The sequence below is a fragment of the Triturus cristatus genome, chromosome 6, assembly GCF_964204655.1.
Source record: "Triturus cristatus chromosome 6, aTriCri1.1, whole genome shotgun sequence".
Classification (NCBI taxonomy): Eukaryota; Metazoa; Chordata; class Amphibia; order Caudata; family Salamandridae; genus Triturus; species Triturus cristatus.
Genome location: NC_140589.1, coordinates 320354304 through 320374344, shown reverse-complemented (window position 1 = coordinate 320374344; position 20041 = coordinate 320354304). Strand labels below are relative to the sequence as shown.

The following is a 20041-nucleotide window of genomic DNA, read 5'->3' as shown; positions in this document are numbered from 1 at the left end:
CCCAGCAGAGACACAACAGACCGAGCCACCTTCAAGTCAGCCCGCTACAGATACCACCAACGACTGAAAGATGCAAAAAAATACCCTTGGCAAACCGCATCAAAGCAAGTGCCAACCACATGAAGGAACTCTTCAGAATCGTCAGAGAGTTCTCCTGCCTTAAGCCACCGAGAACACAATCCCTCCTTCACAGGAACTCTGCAACGCTCTAGCGAACCATATCCACAACAAGATATCCATCATCTTCAGGAACTTCGAGCCCCAACCCACCGACCTCAACAGCCTCCTCACTCCAACGGATGCCTCCCCAGACCAGCCGGTCACTGCGTGGGAACAGCTCACCACACATAACGCCACAGCCATCATGAACTCCATCCACTCGAGAGCACCCACGGATCCCTGCCCCCACCACCTCTTCAACCTAGGAAGCATGGATATCAGCCGCCAAGCCACCACCATCCTCCACTCATCCATCGCTACAACCACCTTTTCCAACACATGGAAACACGCAGAAGTAAGACCTCTCCTCAGGAAACCCTCCACAGACCCCATCGAACTCCAGAACTACCGCCCCATCTCGTTGCTCCCTTTCCCCGCCAAAGTCCTCGAGAAGGCCATCAACTAGCAACTCACTGAACACCTGGAGAGAAGCAACCTGCTCAACACCTCCCAATCCGATTTTCACGCCAACCACAGCGCCAAGACCAACCTGATCGCTGCCACTGTCGACATCAGTACCCTCTTCCACAGGGGAAAATCTGCAGCCCTGATCCTTCCCAACCTTTCCTCAGTGTTCGGCACCGTATCCGATCACACAATCATCAAGAGGCTGCACCACATCGGGATCCAGGGAGACACCCTCAGATGGATGGCATCATTCCTCACGGGACAAATTAGAAGAATCCGCCAAGCTGTCTTCACCTCGAAGTACAAGAGCACCATCTGTGGTGTCCCGCAAGGTTCATCCCTCAGCCTCACCCTCTTCATCACCTACATGACACCTCTATCCGAAATCATAGTAACCCACGATCTCAACATTATATCCTACGCCGACGACACCCAGCTCATCCTCTCGCTCCCAGCAGACCCCACTACCAGGAAGATAAACTGCATGAAGAATGTCGCCGACTGGATGAAGGATAATTGTCTGAAGCTCAACACTGACAAGACCGTGGTGCTGATCTTCTGCAACAACTCCTCCCCCTGGAACGACACCTGGGGGCCCTCTGAACTCGGACTCACTCCCCTCACTCCCACACCAGCAGACCATGCCCACAACTTCAGCATCATTCTGGACAGCAAACTCACCATAAAATGACAGATCAACGCAGTCTGCTCCCCCTGCATCCACATTCTTCACATGCTTAGAAGACTCTTCAAATGCCTCCCCATTGGCATGAGAAAAACCATCACCCAAGCCCTAATCACCAGCCGGCAGGACTACGACGACACACTGTATGCAGGAACCACCACCGAATTCATAAGGAGACTCCAGATCATACAGAACTCCGCAGCCAGACTCATTCTCAACCTTCCCAAACTAACCCACATGAACCCACACCTTAGGAGCCCCCAATGGCTCCCCGTCCAGAAAAGATGCCAATTCAAGATATTAACACACTCCTAAAAAGCCCTCCATGAATTAGGACCCACATATATCAACCACCGTCTGAACTTTCACCAACTATCCAGAGACCTTTGTTCCGTCTCCCTCACACAGACACTGTGCATCTGCCGAAGACACAGTGGAGGCCGTTCCTTCTCCTACCTCGCCGCAAGTCCTGGAGCGTCCTCCCCTTTCTTCTTCAGGCATAAACCTCGCTGGCGGAATTCAGGAAGAAACTCAAGACATAGCATTTCGACTGAGCCTAGCTAGCTAGCGCCTAGATACCCTCACGCGTGGTTATTAGCACTTTACAAATACTGATTGATTGATTGACTGAATAATTAATCCAGGAATACACACGGGGAACCACTGGTACTGCAACACCCTCCAACAGAAAAATAATGTAGGTAGGGACGTAAAATAAAACCCTGTAGGAAATAATGTTACATTGAATTAAATAATTTAAAATAGTTAAACATATAAATAAATATTAAATAATGTAAAATAAATTAAAACAATACATATTTATTATTTAATTATAAAATATTTGATAATTATTAAAATAGGATGATAAATGAACATTGATTTATATATATATTTTAAATAGTTTAAATAATTTCATTTAATATTATTTTCTATGGGGTTTTATTTTAAGTCCCTACCTCCACTATTTTCTATAGAAAGGTGTTATAGTACCTGTGGTTGGCCATGTGTAGTGCTGGACCTACTAGAAAAGTGTACGTTGCTGCAAAAGTGCAGTTTGTGAAATCCCAAAAGTTGTAAACTTACTCAAAACTGTAAACGTACTAAAAAGTGTAAATTACCTTTGTGAATAAAGCCCTCTCTGTCAATAGGCGATATATGTGACAGAAGATTAAGCATAAGCATGGAGCATAATACTGTACTGTACATTACAAATACGGCATTATGTACAGGAACAATCAAATCTGCACCATCTGTGCCTGAAAGCTTACATGGAAGTGGGCCACCAGGAACCTAACTCCTACCATGGTGTGCTTGTACCCCTGGCACCCTTCCTAAGAGATAGCCGGAGGTGGGCATGTACAGAAACTGTCAGTGCAACACGGGGAGTGCTGGCTGCACTACCACATGCACAGGCTTCACTGAGAGTATGGAAGTAGAGCCTTGAAGGCCTCTATCATGGAGGTGGAGTGAGAGCCTGCACCATCCTGACTGGGGACTTCTGGCTCCCCTCAAGGGTCGGATAAGGCACTGAGTTGTGCGTTCACTCGCTGCTCTGTAAGCGTCTGTGCCAACTGCGACACAGTATTTTGTTAATACTATGGACTACCCTGCTGTGTGCATGTCATTCCATCTGTAGATACGCATACAGCTGCCTTTTCCCCCCTATAATACAGCCTCTGGCTCTTCCTCAAGAAGGGGAGATCTGATCAGGTGGATATTCTATAAAATGAATACATTTGCCCCAAAATGCATGCGGGTTGTAGTGTCTGTGCCATTATTGGTGTTCCTGCAATCATTTTCTGCAATTGCCTATTTATACAAATTTTAAGCATGTTGTTTGAAAAGAATACTAGTGGAGCACAGGTAGACACATGAGGAAGACCAAACCCATTGATATAAATTTAATGGAGGATTTTGTTTTTAGGTCTCGCCTGTTGAACGCAGCGCGAAGCGCTGTCGCCAGCGAGATCTATTGTTGCTGACTTGCCTTGGAAGTGGGACAGGAGGTGGGCACGCGCAGGGCTTTTGGCGATTGTAGTCTGTGGACGCGCTTGCATGTAACGTGTCCAGCCACGCGGCATGCACATCTGATATACTGCATGTAGGAAAGGTATATAAAAGTCTATATTCCAATCACTGGAGTTAGTGCATTGCAACTTTGGATTATTTGCATCTGTGCAAATTCATCTTGACAATGAGGTCTACTTTGCTACATGTGCTCTGTACCTTCTTCCACGTTATTGATCACCTCCCATTTCAGGTGAAAAGCAAGTTGGGTTTTAACCAGCCAGTGAGTTTGATCTAAGTTTCTCACCTTAGTCTACATTGTAATCCGTCGTTTACCCTCACCATTCCTAACTCACTCCGTCTTCTCCTGCTCTTTGACTTGACTACTGTGGTCTGCCAGCCTCCATCTCGTAGTTGTGTCCAAGCTTCCATATACTCCTTCCCGCTTTGTTTACTAGATCTACTTCGCCCTTGACATTGAAACTCCATTGGCAGAGCTCTGAACCATTTCCACCCTACAAGCATTGAAGAAGACCTTTCAAGCCTGTTTTTGCAACCGTGAACGTCACCAACCAATGTAGTAATGCTATCAACTCTCCCTTGTATGTTCCCACAGGAGACACTGTTGCTGTTCTCGCTAGAATCCTTTACTTCCAGAAACTGCAACTCTACATGTACCCTGTCTTGTTTTTTGGGACATCAGTGTCTCATCCACAACCCTTGAATGCCCCTCTGAATTGTTTACATTCACCACTCAAACAGTATTATTGCAATACGTGTCTTCATAGAAGTAATTAATTTCTGTTTGAAATGCTCTGAGTTGGTCACAAAATTATATACGTAAATAAATAAGTGGTGCTGCTGGCTGCCTATCAGGAATCTTTTAGCCTCTGACTAGAATTTATGGAGGTGGCAGGAGGATGGCATCATTAGGTCTGGGTTTTGGCAACGCATCTGTCAAAGAGACATTGCTAACAATATACAGTGCGTGGGCTTTGAGTATTCTCTGTTCAACCACTGGCTTTATTTGACCATTGGCTTGAGATTGTGTCAACTACTTATTGGATCAGCCCATTCTAGTAGATTTAACGCCCACCTAATACTATTGGCTGTTTAGGTGTATCATTCTGCTCCCACTTGAGTGTTTGATTTGAACTCCAGGAGGGACTACTTTACAACTTTAGCATTTCCTGTCCTCCCATGCTGGCTTCCTCTTGTGTGTCTTGCACTAATGTGCTAAAGTTGAATGTGTTACCATATAAAACGCATCACTTTTGACTTTGTAAATGCTTGTTTTGTGTTAGGACGCTGGTATTGTTATAGAAGAAACTATATTTGTAGGGCATAACCCATAAAGGATACTGTTACACTTTGCAGAAGTAGCAGCGCTGCTATCTGATAGCACATGCTGCATGCAGCGAGGGGGGAGCGCACACAAGACTGCCTGTATCACCCACAAAGCCTTGCACTCCTCCTCTCCTCGCTACCTGGCGAATAAACTGAAACTCTCTGGAGGCTCCAGACCATCATGTAATGCAGAAAATGTATTGCTTGAGCCTCCCACTTTCAAGAAGGAAAGATCGATGGCCCAATCCTTTTCAGGCAACGCGGTGAGAATCTGGAACTCACTTCCGCCTCAGCTCCGGACCACCAGCTCTTCCCAGGCCTTCAAAACTGACCTCAAAGCTCTCCTCCTTCAAAGACACTTCCAAATTTATTTCACGCCCTCTATTTTCTGAAGGAAGTCCTTCCATTATAGGAAATTCTGTTCTCCATGCCTATAGATGTGCCTTCCCAGTGTGTTTTTGTGTTTTGAGTGTCTGCCATTTAGTGCAGTATTATACCTCTACTTGTACTTTTTACTCTTTTGTAACATGTACACGTCACCTCTCCTTTTGTAACGTATCGTTTGCTACCTCTTGTATTTTGTTTGCTTTTGATACATGCACAACGGCCACCACTGCCTCATGTAATGTATCTTGTGTTTTTAATGTTTTGAGTGCCTGCCATTTATTGCAATGTTTTACCTCTGCGTGTACTTTGTATGCTCTTGTAACCTGCACACGTCACTTTTTCCTTTTGTAACGTATCGTTTGCTACCTCTTGTATTGTGTTTGCTCTTGATACTTGCACAATTGTCACTATTGCCTCATGTAACGTACCGTTTGATTTTGTAACATGCTCAGTTGTAATGTTTCTCCATATGTATCATTACTGTTCCTATTGTGAAGCGCTCTGACACCTTCGGGTAAAGTCCGCGCTATATAAAAACGCATTAAATAAATAAATAAATAAATAAATAAATAAATAAATAAGTAAACGGTGGCTTTGGAGGAAGGTTTATTCACACTGATACAACGGCGTTAGGACCCTGGCGGTGTTTCCCGACTCCCTGCCTCATAGTAATACCGGGGGAGGTGGCGGGCGCAGAATGCAGAACTGTCCAATGGCAGGCTTCGGGGACGCCGCGGTGTCCCTGGCCAGGGTTTGATTGGCTGGCAGGGGCGGGCTCGCGCAGGGTAGTGGCCGGGTTATGCGGGTCTTTGCATGTGGAGGACTCCTGCACCCCTGGCTCAGGATGTAGAGGAGAGGGGACGCGCGGCAGCCTCGGCTTGGGGATGCTGACTCCTACACCACATCTGACTGACTTGCCAACTCGGGCGGCGGGGCACGAGACCTTTTGTCGTTAAAAATAGTAAACTCTTCTTGTAAGTACCGGCAGACGGTGTTTTCCGCGAATGATTCATGGCTTTCTCACGGTGCTTCAGTGCACGCTCGTTGGGGCAGGAGAGGAGATGCTGCTGTAACTTAGACTGATAGCAGCAGTGTGCCGAGCACCAACGCCTTGTGTTTGGACTTAGGAGTGTGAGTGTCACTTTAAGGAACTACATAATAAACCCTCTCCAGCCGCCTCAGGACTATCTAGCATTTAAGGCTGGCATCATGTGAGAGATTGTGCGTTTCAAGGGCATGCAAATTCAATCACGAGATACCAGTGCAGGTGTGTTGCAACCTCAGCTGCAGCGAAAGGGCAAGCAATCATTCGCTCCCGAACTACTGCTGTAAATATATATATATATAATACATGCAATTCGGCAGAATGCTTACTTTTCGCGCGCCCCTGCGCTGATTCTCAACTCTGATTTTGTCATGCATGCTTTATTTGTAGAGGTGGGCCAGCCAACAGATTTTCAGGGCGAGCCACGCTGAGGGTCTGGCTCAGATCTTAGAGCCCGTGCATGTGCCGAGCATTGAAAATGTTTGTTATCTGAATCACTCTACAAACATCACATGAAATATGATAGAGCTTCAAAATTCAAGAACATGTATTCACATTTGAAGGGTTGGCATTAATAAATCACATTACAGCAACTGCACCGAGAAGTACCTATTAAAAGTGATAATATTTATACAGGAACCTTTAGTGCACTAAGAGGCAAGATCATTGTTATATAAACACTATGGTGACCCAGATTATTATAGAGGAACATTACAGTCTATTATCCACAATATTCTTTGTACAACTGGTATTCTGAACTCGCACAGTTGAAAGGGCTATCATATGCGATAATTAAGAAAAAAGAGTTTTGATGAAATAACACATTTGCCTTTGATCACACAATTTAAGCAGGAAGTCGCAATGTATCCGGGTTTCTGGTTTCACTTAGTGCAAATCAGACAGAAAATGGGGTATCTATTTGTCTTTCCTTATGTTAAGGCTTTACTTTTTACCTCTTTGTACATTTTGTTTTTGTTTTTTATATAGTGGGGACTCCACCTGAAGGTATTGGACCGCTTTACATGAGCGTTAGTTACATCACACTAGGTCATATTAATTGTTTATAGGCAGGGGGAGTTTAAGTGATTTGTCCAGAAACACAGGAAGTTGAGCCGGAGGTGAGACTGCAAACTGGTCGGCATCTCTGGTCTAAACCCCACATCATAGTTTGAGGGAGGCAGGCAGGCAGACGCCTTCACATGATAGCTCGGCTCGTTATGGGCTCGAGGTTTCAACAGGACCTAGAGCTGAGCCAAAGTCAGGCCTCAAGCTCCAGCTTTCAGTGGCTTGCCCACCTCTGTTTATTTGTGTATTGCTATTGTGAGTTTTTTTTCCGTTCCCAGCATCAGCGCACTGATGTCTGTAATTCTATGCCCTTGTCCCATGTTCACTTGGGTGCATGCTAGTCTCTCATTCATGCTTGACGGGAACGAGGCTCTCGGTCTGCCAGAGTCTGCCGGGCTGAAGTTTTGCGTCATGTGTCCCATAACATTGTAGTGAGCAAGGAGGTGTGGATCTGGCAGTGGTACAATATGCAATCATGCCTTATTGGCACGGCACGTGAGTTTATCAGTGTTGCCTAAGGCTTAATGATTCACAGGTGCTGCTACTGTTGTGTCGCTTCCGGTCGCCCGAGAGTCACCCCATGATGTTTTTTTCCGTTTTCATTCGCCATGTTGCTCATCTTGGCAACGAGCCCGTTGCCTGTGAGTTTATAGGTGAACCTCTCAGGTGACCTCATTGCGTGTCCTTATTTCCTGTAATGAGTTATTGGTGACGCACAAAATCAGAAACTTGAGCACGTGATGTCTTCATTTACAGTCTACAAGAGAAAAACACCTGCAGTAATTCTGACACATTGCCTTGATTTCTGCTTTTTCGCACGTTCATTTAATTCTAGTTCGTGTTCAATCATTTCAATACCGTTTGGATGTGTTCTTAGATTCCTGCGTTAGCAATGTGAGAAGAGTCATTGGGAAATGTATCACAGACCACATTCCACAGCTGTGCATTTCAGCTGTGAATTATAGACAGGTACCCTAGATGCGGGGTTGTTTTTTTTACAAAGACAGCAGATAAACGACAGCGAAGCTCGCGTTGTCCATGAAGTTTTCTGCATCAATTAAGTGTAGATGTTCCCAAACCTTTTAGAACCATAACCCACTTTTTAGAACAACAGACCTTCGCGCCCCACCTACCTCAAATGGACATGAGGAGGGCGATTTTGTTATTGTAACTAAAGCGTGGCGTAGCAGCGCATTGTCATTTACAGACAACACACTTTCCATTGAAATGAGCGCTAACTTTGCACAGACGTACAGTGTTACTGTTAAAACTATACGGGTAAATAACTGGTGCTGCAGGCTGCCTGTCAGGAATCTTTTAGCCTCCGACTAGAATTTATGGAGGTGGCAGGAGGATGGCATCATTACGTCTGGATTTTGGCAACGCATCTGTCAAATAGACTTATTGCTAACAATCGACAGTGAGTGGGCTTTGAGTCTTCTCTGTTCAACCACTGGCTTTATTTGACCATTGGCTTGAGATTGTGTCAATTACTTATTGGATCAGCCCATTCGAGTAGATTTAACGCCTACCTAATACTATTGGCTGTTTAGGTGTATCATTCTGCTCCCACTCAAGTGTTTGCTTTGAACTCCAGGAGGGACTACTTTACAACTTTAGCACTTCCTGTCCTCCCATGCTGGCTCCCTCCTGTGTGTCTTACACTATTGTGCTAAAGTTAAATGTGTTACCATGTAAAACACAAAACTTTTGACTTTGTAAATGCTTTTTTGTGTTATGATGCTGGTATTGCTATATATAGGATAAGCTATATTTTAAGGGCTTTTCTGTAGTAGTAATATGTATTGCACACCAAGCATATATGGCTTAATTAAGGCAGTATTGTTTTCTGAACTGTCCTGTCTGTTATTTAAACACTACACACAATTCGATGTAACTATTTGCAAATGGTATGTGCTGGTTTTATTTCAGGTGTGAGGCATTATGTTCAGTGTGAGTAAACAATGTGAACTTGACTGGTTAAATAAGACTAGTAGACTTCAGAAGTCATTACTAGACATAAACATATAGTTTGAAGATTATAATAGGATTTACAAATGGTAATGTGAGCAAATAGGGTTTCTGTGAACATTGATTATTTGTCCATCACCAAGTAAAGTGTCTTGATTTGTTCTGACCTATTAATATCTTTGTTTCCATCACACATGAGAATTAGAAAAACAAATGTGCTTCATTTTGGCTTTCCTAACTGCTGAATGCATATGTTATGTTAATTGGGTTTTGATATAGCGCGTGACTCGACCCCAAAGGAGTATCTCGGCAGGAGATGAGAGGGTATCGAGAGAGCAGCTGGTTAGAACTGCCACATTTTGAGGTGTTTTTAAAACCAGAAAAACTAGGAGATGCATGAATAAACAGGGGGAGCTTATTCTAGTGAAGTGGGCGAGATAAGAAAATGCCTGGCCTCTATATTTAGACGTGTGAATGCATTGAGGATTTAGCAGAAGTTGATTTTTTGATCTTAGATTCCTGTCACGGAGGTATGGGGTAAGTCTGCCCTGGAGATATTTTGGGCCTAGTCCTGACCTAGATTTATAAGTGAGGCAAAGGAGTTTTAACAGGGATCTCTTTTTAATGGGGAGCCAGTGGAGTGCTCTAAGTATGGGGGGGTGACGGAGTATGTGGAGGCAGGCTGTTAACCATTCTGGCAGCAGTGTTTTGAACAACCTGCATTTCGGCTACCAGAGATTCATTTATGGCAAGGAACAGAGCATTGCTGTAATTCAGGCGGTTGATGATTAATGCCTGGATTAGCCTCTTCCAGGAACTCAAAGGGAGCCACTGGAAGACTTTCCTGAGTATGCCAAAGCAAGTACCGCAGATGGAAGTGAGCTGATCTTTCATGGACAGAATGTCATCCAGAAGTATACCCAAATTCCTAGCTGTTCTGCTGGGCACAGGGGTCGGACCAAGTTCAGCTGGCCACCAGTCATTCGACCAATAGAGTTGGGCTTTACCAAACTAAAGAATCTGTTCTGCCCCCATTTAATTGAAGACAGTTGTGGGACATCCAAATGGCTATTTTCCTCATGCAAGCGATAAATCGCTGTTTGACTTTCTGTCGTGCCAAATGAGATAACCAGTTGAGTGTCGTCAGCATAGGAGAGTATTTAAAACCCACAGAACTCTATCACTTGGGCTGGGGGGGGGGCACATAGATGTTAAAGAGTGTGGGGCTCAAGGAGGAGTCCTGAGGGACCCCCTTGTCCAAGCAGATGAGTCCTGAAGGACCCCCTTGTCCAAGCAGATGGTCTGTAAGAAAGTCCTTTAGCCAGTTGAATGCAGCATCCTGGTTACCAATCTGATGAAGATGTTGTGTTAGAATAGAATCAGAGACGGTATCGAACGCAGGATTTCCTGCATCAAAGGATAGCCTGATAGTATCTGCACACTCTTGTTCCTCCCTCGTTTGGGCTCGTACCTTTTGTAAAAGATTCTCTGAGAAGATGAGAGGCCGACCGGTGGTGCCTTTTACTGGAAGTGATCCTCTCCTCTGCAAACCTGAAGTAGTTCTTGGGTGCTGAATAGACTGGTACATGAAAATAGGCATCCTGCAGGTCCAACGTTGCCACAAAATCTCCTTTGGACAACATTTGAAGCAATAGCATTGTGAATTTAAATGTAGCAGACATATTTGTTCAGTCTTTTTCAGTCTAGGACTTGACTAAACTTTCCTTGTAGTTTTGGAACAAAGAAGGTTATTGAGTAAAACCAAAATCTTATCTTTGAGTAAGGTACTTGGATAATTGCTCCCTTGCAAATCAAGTCCTGAACCCCAGACAACAGTGCATGTCACTTTCATTCCATTTTGGGAATTGGGATCATTATGAAATGATTCTTTGGAATCAAATCCTTGAAATCCATAGCATATCCTTCTTCCACTATCTTCAAGACCCAATCGCCTTGGACTATCTCTTTCCATTGTGGGAAGAAGTTCGATATTCTGCCTCCCACCTGCTCCTCCATATAGTAAGGTTTTCAGATTTTACTGGGTGGAGTTTTGCGACCAGGATTTATCAAACAGTGTGGCTCCCCGGTCCAAGGCCGACCTTTAAATGGACATTTTATGTCTTTGGACATTTTGCTTTGGTTTCTTCTGAATAAATGATATTTTTGCAAACAGTCATGAGGATTCATGTCTTACCTCTGCGTTTTGTCTTAAGGCTCTTTCATGACAGAATTTACTGTATCCTTAATAAAGACTTCCAGCTGAGGCAAGGGAATAGTAAGCATTTCTTCAGGGCCATGCTTTCTTTTCCTCTGCATACTTCCCAGATTCCATTATGGCTGCTAAGACGCCAGGCTGAGCACTGGCTTGTTTATATAGTGTTCCTTAGCAACAGTCCTCATCTCGCGAGATGAGATGCGTTGCTAAAAGGACTTTGCCTAATTAGTGAGACGCACGCGAGCTCGGTACGTTCATCACCAATTGGGACTACCCTTCACAAGGTGACCACACTGCACGAGAACAAAATTCCTGAACCGCTCCTTGTCACATACCTTAGTTTCATAATTGCATTACTTTTATTGCACACGAACAACATACTGTCTGCAGCCTTTTAAAAGCAAGTACTAGTAAACCTACTTTGGGTCACTGATAGTTAAAGACAGACATTGGTGGATCGGATATGTCTTCATTTGGGTCACCATATGTATACATATTTTGTGTATTGTCATTCTTGCTTCTCAACATGGTTATATCTTTGCACTGTTGATTTGCTTTACAGCTACCAGATGCTTGTACTTATTGAATGGTTTTCTATCACTGCTAATTCTTTGCTCACTCTGTATGTCGCCTTTAGTGCACTGCACTCTTCGTTGGTGGCGGTACTTATTCAGACTAAGTTTTGTCATTATTGAGTCTGTTGTTTGACTTAGGATCGTCCTGTTTTTCCACCGCTTCACTGCATTTCATCGTTTTTCTGACTCCCTCAATTAATGGGGATTACAGCGCTGTCTTGCCCTTCTCAGCTTGCATGTGGGTTTACTTTATTTAGCCCCTTTGAAATGGTTTGACACTTATTATTTCTTGTGATTAGCAGTCGTATTGTTGCTTTTGCAATCAACATTTTCCTACTCTTGTGATTAGTATGTTTCTTCTCCATTCGAAGAGGTGCCTTGTAAGTAGTGGACTTCATTTCCTAGTCCCCCTTGCTATGCGTGATATTACATGCGCACATATTTTTGTAGGCCCCTCCCACAATTCTTCATTTTGTGTGTTATCAGCATGGTGATGGGTTCAGCTCCAGTGCATGACTTGCACTACTAGGGATGCAGTGTTTTTCTGTGCCCCCATCTCACTTGAATGATTTGATCATTTAGCGGTCTCCCTGATCTTCGTACCCTTATATGCGGTCCGTTACTAGTGGATTTATTCCCCCACCTCCAAACTGATTTGCTCTTGTGCTGAAACTCCACCTTGCTGATGGCTTGCTAGTTTCTTCAGCTGAGCTAAGTTTTCCCCTCCCCTTTTTTTACCCCCTTCTCCTTCCCCCCATTTTGTGTTAGCAAATTCGTTTGGCATTGTAGATTTCTCTTTGTCCTATTGCTCTATATTGTGTTGTTTGCCTATATAAATCTTCCTGTCTTTGACGGTTGGCCATATTTGTGAATTCCTTCGCCTATGTGTTCAGTTAGCTTATTTTCATACCTGGTCTGCTTGCCTGCTTGGGTTTGAGTGTGCATTTTGGCTCGCCTAGTCTCAATCGCTCCTTCATTGTCCTAATTCGAATAGGTTTCATCGGCGCCTTTGGTCGGGACTTATCCCTCTATATTTAGTTTTGTGCACTTTAGCAGAAGTCTTTAGGGTGCCTTCCCCTAAATGTCTTTTGTCAATCTGTCCTGATGATGGCCCTAGTCAAGTAAACCATTGGGGTTGAAACGTCAATGTATTTCTTAGTATGGACTGCCTCAGTTGATTGAACACCTATTTCTTAGATTTGAAAAGCTTCAGCTGATTGAGAGATCTTTCACATGTACTGTTCCTTAAATGCAGCCTATTATTTTTGTATTCATGTTTTTCTTAATTATTGTTTTGGATCAGAGGTTCACCAGTTTTTCACTGTCATCAGACTTTTTGCACTGTGCTACTGCAATTCATTCTGACTGGTCCAAAAGTGTCAAATTATTTATTTAACTTTGTGATTGTGACTCATAAAGTTCAAGTTATTCATTCAGTCTCTTTGTTGTGGGCATTGGCTCATTTTATCATTTGTACTGTTTGCGACCTTGGCTTGCCTTCTTCTTTTCTTTTTTCTTCCCCTGAGTGAACCCTTTGTTTCATATGTTAGAGACAGCCAAACACATTTCATACAGATCATGCATGGGTCACAGGGCATTATTTAAATTATGGATGGCTGTACTCTATTCTGCCAGGCCAGCAGAGGAGTGCTCTTGTGTCTCAGAAGACACCTCCATGACTTCTATGAAGGCACTGAAACTTTGCTGTGGGGAGCCATGTTCAGTGCAGCAGCACAGTGACATTTTTAATATTTCAACGACAAATTCCCACAGTGCGAACAACAAAAAATAAAGTCCCTGACAAGCTGGGAGTTTTTTCTGAGGGTCCGTGGGTGTGGGTGGGGGAGAGGGTGTTGTTAACCCCTTTTCTTTGTGGGCCCATCAGGCTTTTCCTGGCAGCCCTGAACAGGAAACAATGATGTTTTAATGTCTTCTCACAAAAGATTGGACAGTCTGTCCATAGACCAACAACCCGATGCAAGTTGGGCCATCAGCCAATGCTTTCTGCCAGTAGAACCAGCATACATTCTGCCATGGAAAGCATGGTGGTACCTCCAACTTTAAATAGAAGGGTAAATGTGGTAGTCTACCACATTTTTGGCTGAGTACTCTGCCCACCAAAATCTAAGAAAATGTACCTAAATTGGGCCTCTTTCATAAATTGACAATAAAACATACATTTTAACAGATTAAAAAAAATTGAGGATGCTTTCGGAGGGAGCACAAGTGAAGGAGCAGTTCAAAGCAGGGCAACAAATGCAATATAAACAAAACTAATGAAGAGGAAAAAAGAGATAAGATAGTCTCACTCATAAGAAGATAAATGTAGCATGCGGATGGAAGAATCCTTTCCTAAAAGAAACCAGAGTAGAGATAGGTAGATCATTCCAGAGAGAAGATCTGCTCTGGGAACCTTGGAGTATCCAAGCCGGGTAGATCCACCCTCCAGATATCCCTAGAATACGATGCGACCTGGAGCTACTCTTATCAGATACACAGTTGGGGATGAGGAGGGCTTAAACAGAGTCCTGTAGTGAATCTACATTATTCCCTTTGGCCACACCGGAGCTTGCACAGTTGAAGGGAGGGCTGTGTGAAGAATGGAGTGCTGTAATACCCAGTGAGGGGATCTGGAAAGATCAGGATTCTACTAGTTAATTGACATGCGCTTGAAAATTGAAAGAAACGTTGAGCCGACAATCTAACTATTGGATACCGAGGTAAAAGAGAGAAAGATGCCAGCAGTAGAAAGACGAAACAGACAGGATTTCCTCGGATATGAGTGAGGTGAAGAGAGGCACAGGAGAAAAAATCTTTTTTCGACTTCACATAAAATATTTAACAGTTTGTAAAAGGGCATTGCTTTCAGTGTGTGTTCTCCGCCACTGAAGGGTGTCTTACGTACTGTTCCCTGTTAGACAAATGTCAACTTTTTTCTGTGCCTCTCTGAATCCCAAGGCCCTGTCCACTGCACTGCCTCACACTTTGTGCATCTCAGTCGTACGATATGATATCACTTGTCTTTATTTTCCTTTGTCCACCATAAGCGATACAGAAAGAAGCTTGCATCATGTACTTGATTCTTAGTCTGGGGCATACTGTGAGACTGATAGGAGCTGGAGATTTAAGGCAGCCAGAGACAGAGAGTTACCACCTCTTCTGTGTAAACAGCTTGACTGTGATGTTGCATCTTCAGCCATCAATCTGATTGAAGATCTGCATGTTGGTATTTTGAATGCATGGTAAGCAGTTTGTCAACAATGAGTTTGGCAATGATACTGATTTATGTAAGTTAGAACCAGGAAGCCTCCAAGGCAGCTTGAGGCCACCTAAGGTAATCCCAAAAAATAATCCGACATGCAGTGTGTAGGAGACACCGAAGTGTTCTCTAATGCAGCGTCATGTCCTAGATGATGTAGAACTTTTCGGGGTAAAAACATAGTCTCTGGTGGAAGAAGAATGCTTGGTTGTGTATTGCATTCTTCTGTGTAGAAGGCCAGGTCAGTGTTTTCCTTTATTCATGGTGTGTTTGTTGTAGCTTGAATATCAGTGGCTGATCTGTTTGGCAAACCCTAGTAACCAGCTTGTGTCCAACCAGCATCAGTAGTTAATTAAGTGGAGTTTTTCTTGTAACCTTACATTCTGATGTTCCTCGGGACTGAGGGTACTGTAGCACAGAGCTTGTGTGCAGAATGACTCCTTAAGCTACAAATGGTCACTGTGGTGACTAGAGACATTTCAGTTAAGACCAAGGCTCAGATTTGTAGTAAGAAATGACTGCATCCCACACCAATTTAGAAAATTAGAGTAAAATTGAATGCAATATTTGTCACCAATCAGTAGAACTGGAGATATTCAAATTCGAAGATTAAGGTAAGTATAACGCCTAAAAGCTCGGTTATTTGGTTGTGCTAGACTGGGTGAAAGTCAGAAGTTAAGGCCAACAGTGATGGAGTGCGAGCCGGATACATGGCCCAGGCTAGTCAAGCTGGAAAAGTTACCTTCTAAAGTCCAGTGCGAAGAGTTCCGTTCACGGTGCAGGAGGCCACAAGGAACAGGGAAAGGGCCACGGATGGGTGCTGCTGTAGCATGCTGAGCAGGCTGGGCGTTGCAGATGGTTGGCCTTGCAGCGTGAAGATCCTCTCGAGCATCGCAGACAGTCCCTGCTGGAGATTCGCTGTTATTGTGGGCTGCTTATACTATAGCCCAAAGTGCAGATCTTGCGTTGCTTGTCGTCGTTGTAGTGCGAAGAGTCAGGCACACTGGAGGTTCCCGTTAGCGGTTGGTACAGACGGCAGATCTTGGTGTGGAGAGGCCCGTTCATGGTTGCGAAGAGCCCAAAACTACAGAATTTATCTTTTTCTTTGAGGAGGAGTTCAACTGATGCCTCATCAAGGGCCAGGACCTGAGGAACAGCTCTTGGGGATCAGGAGCTCACTCCAGCAGAGGCCAGCAGGGTTCAGGCAATTCCAGTTGCAGGTTAAGTGCAGCAGGTCTGCTGAGCAATTGCAGGGAGTCCTCTGGAGCCTGTTGTGTCCCTGTAGCTCAGAACAGGAGGTCAGTCAGCTGACCCTTGGAGTCACTTCAGTATGGGATGAAGGGTGCAAATCTAGTCTTCCTTCACAGCAACGGGGGCAGGCCTCTAGCAGTTGGGGTGTTCTTCTTCTGTAGTATCCATAAGTCCAGGAGTGTACTGTAGAGTGGGTCTGAGACATTCCTTTTAGGCCTGGTGGCCACTTCAAGTGGGAGGATCTTCGAGAGTTTCCCCCTACAGAGGTGTCTGGAATTTGCACCCCCCCTGCCCTGATTCAAGTCATTCTGGGGGCGCAATAGGCTAGTGTTAACTCCTTTGTGTGTGAGCTGAGCCAGCGCCTTTGAAGTGCAAGTGTGGTAGGTGAAAACGTTCCCCCCATAAAGTAAGAGATGGCCCATCCAGCCTACACTCAGACCTGCCTTTGTGATACTGTGTAAGAGGGCTACACTTAGTCATAGGGCCCAGGAGCAGGCTGCAGGAACTATATCGTTAGGACAAGAAAATGCCAACTTTCTAAAAGGTATTGTAACATTTTGTATATATGACCTTAGCGCAACAAAAGAAATGTTTCTGCGCAAAAATTGTTCTTGCATCATAAAAAAAAAAAAAAAAAAAAAAAAATTCGAATTATTTCCGTCAAATAATAAGGAAATTTATAAATCCCTCCTTCTCAGTTTCATTTCTTTTTAGGAGCTACAAAAAGATTGTGTTGAGTTATTCTCAGCTTGAACTGTTTGTTCTGTTTTCTTGTATTTTTGGCTCAGTTCAGCTGAGTAGTTTGAGCCACCACCCAGTGTTGTTTTCTAACTTTCTAAAAGGGGCATATTCAGAATTTAGACTTCAAGTCCGACTTTACTATTAAAGAGAGTTTTACATTTCAATTCCTCAGCCACCAAACATTACTTTTCAACCTGCTTCCAATCAAGAGTTATCACTTATTAAACGTGATAAGGTAACTTGATGTTATCATATGGGAGAGGTAGGCCTCACAGTAGTGAAAAACGAATTTAGGAGTGTTTCACTCTCAGGACATGTAAAACTTACATGTCCAACTTTTTAAATACTCAGTACCCTGCACTAATAGCAGTTTAGGGCCTACTCTAGGGGTGTGACCTGTATGTTTTAAAAAGGAAGGTTTAGGCGTGACAAAAGTTTTTTTTGCCAGGTCGGAATTGCAGTTTAAATTTGCACACACAGGTTCCAATGGCAGGCCTGAGACATGTCTAAAAAGGCTACATATGTAGGTGGTACAACAAGTGCTGCAGGCCCCCTAGTAGCATTTAGTTTATAGGCCCTGGGTACACGAAGTATCACTTTACTAGGGACTTACAAGTAAATTAAATGTGCCAATTGTGTTTAAGCCATTTTACCATGTTTAAAGAAGAGAGCACAAGCACTCCCGCACGGGTTAGCGATCGTAAAGCGTGTTTAGTCTTAAAGCCAACAAAAAACAGGTTCAGAAAACTGGATGGTGAAGGCACAAGGTTAGGGGGTGGCCCTGCAGAGAATGCCAAGTCCAACATATATGTTTTGCTCTTTTAATCAGACCTAAGCATTCATCGCTTTGTTTTACTTTTGTTTCCAGACGCAGACCATGAATTACGTGGGCCAGTTAGCGGGACAAGTATTTGTTACGGTAAAAGAACTTTACAGAGGACTGAATCCCGCCACCTTGTCTGGATGCATTGATGTCATTGTCGTACGCCAGCCAAATGGCAATCTGCAGTGCTCCCCATTCCATGTGCGTTTTGGGAAAATGGGAGTTCTACGTTCTAGGGAGAAAGTGGTAAGTAACCAAAAGCCAAACTGTTATATTTACTGTAATGTGTACTACATTGTGTTACTCTTGTACTCCACTAAATTTTATTTGGGTGGAAGAGGTTTGCCATCTTTTATTTGTTTGAGGTAGTGCAGAATATGAAGGCTTTTCACCAATATCCCTTCAGGATGCAGCAAATCAACACTGCTTGGGTTCAAGACCGTCCCCTGTCTCTTAGAAAGATTCTTACCTCTGATTTAATCTACGTCTCACCCAGGTGCAATGAGCTTATTTTTCTACTCCAAGAGTTTACAGGAACATTCATCAAATGAAAACTACGTAGTCACCTTTACCAAGTTGGTTTTCCACTCGTGTGGGTGTCAACTTGGTCGATATACTGGTGACCCAGACATGTTATCTATTGGGGTGTGAGGCAACAGTGCTGATCCTCATTTTGAGTGCTGCCCAAAAACTGGGACTTGCGTTGCGGGAAAATTCTGCATGCCTTGGGGTTTTCCCTGCTCAAATGTGTCCAGGCAGAAATATTCGCAGGGAAAATGGTTGGAACTAGGCAAAATGTGAAGAATTTAAGTGGTCCATACTAAGAACACTGTCCTAACCAAGCACAATCATGGATACCCCTGATGAAATGAGTCCATTGACTTCAAAATCCATACCATCCTTTGACTTAACCAAGAAGCAACGACTAGCCTTTGCAGGGCAAAACCTCTGCTTAACCCCTTCAGTGCCCATGACGAGCTGGACTCGTCATGGGCTGCGGTGGCGCTGTGCCCATGACGAGTCCAGCTCGTCATGAACTCCGCCCGCTAATAAAAAGCGCGGCACTGGGCGGGGAAAGGGGCGGGCATGCAAGGGGTTAATCCCAGTAAACGTATTGACTGATCTTCCCAAAAACGCAGGGAAATTGACCCTGTGTAGTGACGCAGTGCCTTCACATATTATACTATCTTTATGTCCGCACTTGGGGCGAATCTCCGCCGTAAGTGTGGACATAAGGATAGAACTCGTAAATGCATTTTGTGATTTCCCAAAGTCCTAAGCTTGGACGTTCAGCCTAAGTTTAGACCAAATGTTTACATTTACCTTAGTGAATCAGTCCATAGTGTCTAAATGATACCAGTGACCTTGCTATTGAATGTCTAATATTTCTATGCACACATTACTCCCACACGGATTATCGGGGCCCCCACATCCACAGAAGTAGACTCCTTCTTTCCCAAGCCCAAGAGCTTCTCTGCTTCTTCAGTGTAGAAGCCCAGATTGGTGGTCATTTCCACCACTGTAAGGAGGGCCTTATGATGAAGCATGCCACCGCCAAAAAACTACACACGCGGTCCCAATTATTTACCATATGTCTTTAATACGAAAGGATTGTGTACACCGACATAATGACGTGCGTTTTACTCTTCAAATTGTATGCGTTTTAGGTGGATATCGAGATTAATGGCGAATGTGTGGATCTGCACATGAAACTGGGAGACAACGGAGAAGCTTTTTTTGTCCAGGAAACGGAGAATGACCAAGTAAGGCAATGCTGTGGATCTGAGAATAATGCTGCTATTGTGTCACAGCAAAAGTAATGGAGACTTTAACTGTCAGTTCAGAGACTTTTCAGCACAAGACAGATTCAGGTGCAGTGCGGGAGAACGATCTCTTTACATGTATGGAGCAATCAAGGCGCAGTGGAGGCGGTTCCGTACCCTCCAGGGTTTATCTACTGATGGAGTAATTATAGTGACTCAGAAGCAGCTGGCTGTGGGTCATGGCAGGTAATGGGTAATTTCCAAAGTTGATGCATAGGAG

At 44.0% G+C, this 20041-nt stretch overlaps 1 protein-coding gene across 9 annotated transcripts in view; it reads left to right on the top strand.

The window, feature by feature from the left end:
- LPIN1 (lipin 1) overlaps nucleotides 1–20041 on the top strand; it is a 421902-nt gene that overhangs the window by 244660 nt on the left and 157201 nt on the right. For 8 of the 9 annotated variants that reach the window (XM_085610674.1, XM_085610673.1, XM_085610676.1 and 5 more), the window contains 2 exons: nucleotides 18044–18244; nucleotides 19666–19761. In XM_085610674.1, coding sequence (XP_085466800.1) covers nucleotides 18044–18244; nucleotides 19666–19761 — 297 coding nt within the window. Of the gene's footprint in view, nucleotides 1–5832; nucleotides 6028–18043; nucleotides 18245–19665; nucleotides 19762–20041 lie in introns of those variants that run through there. The other variant, XM_085610677.1, reaches the window with a different exon arrangement.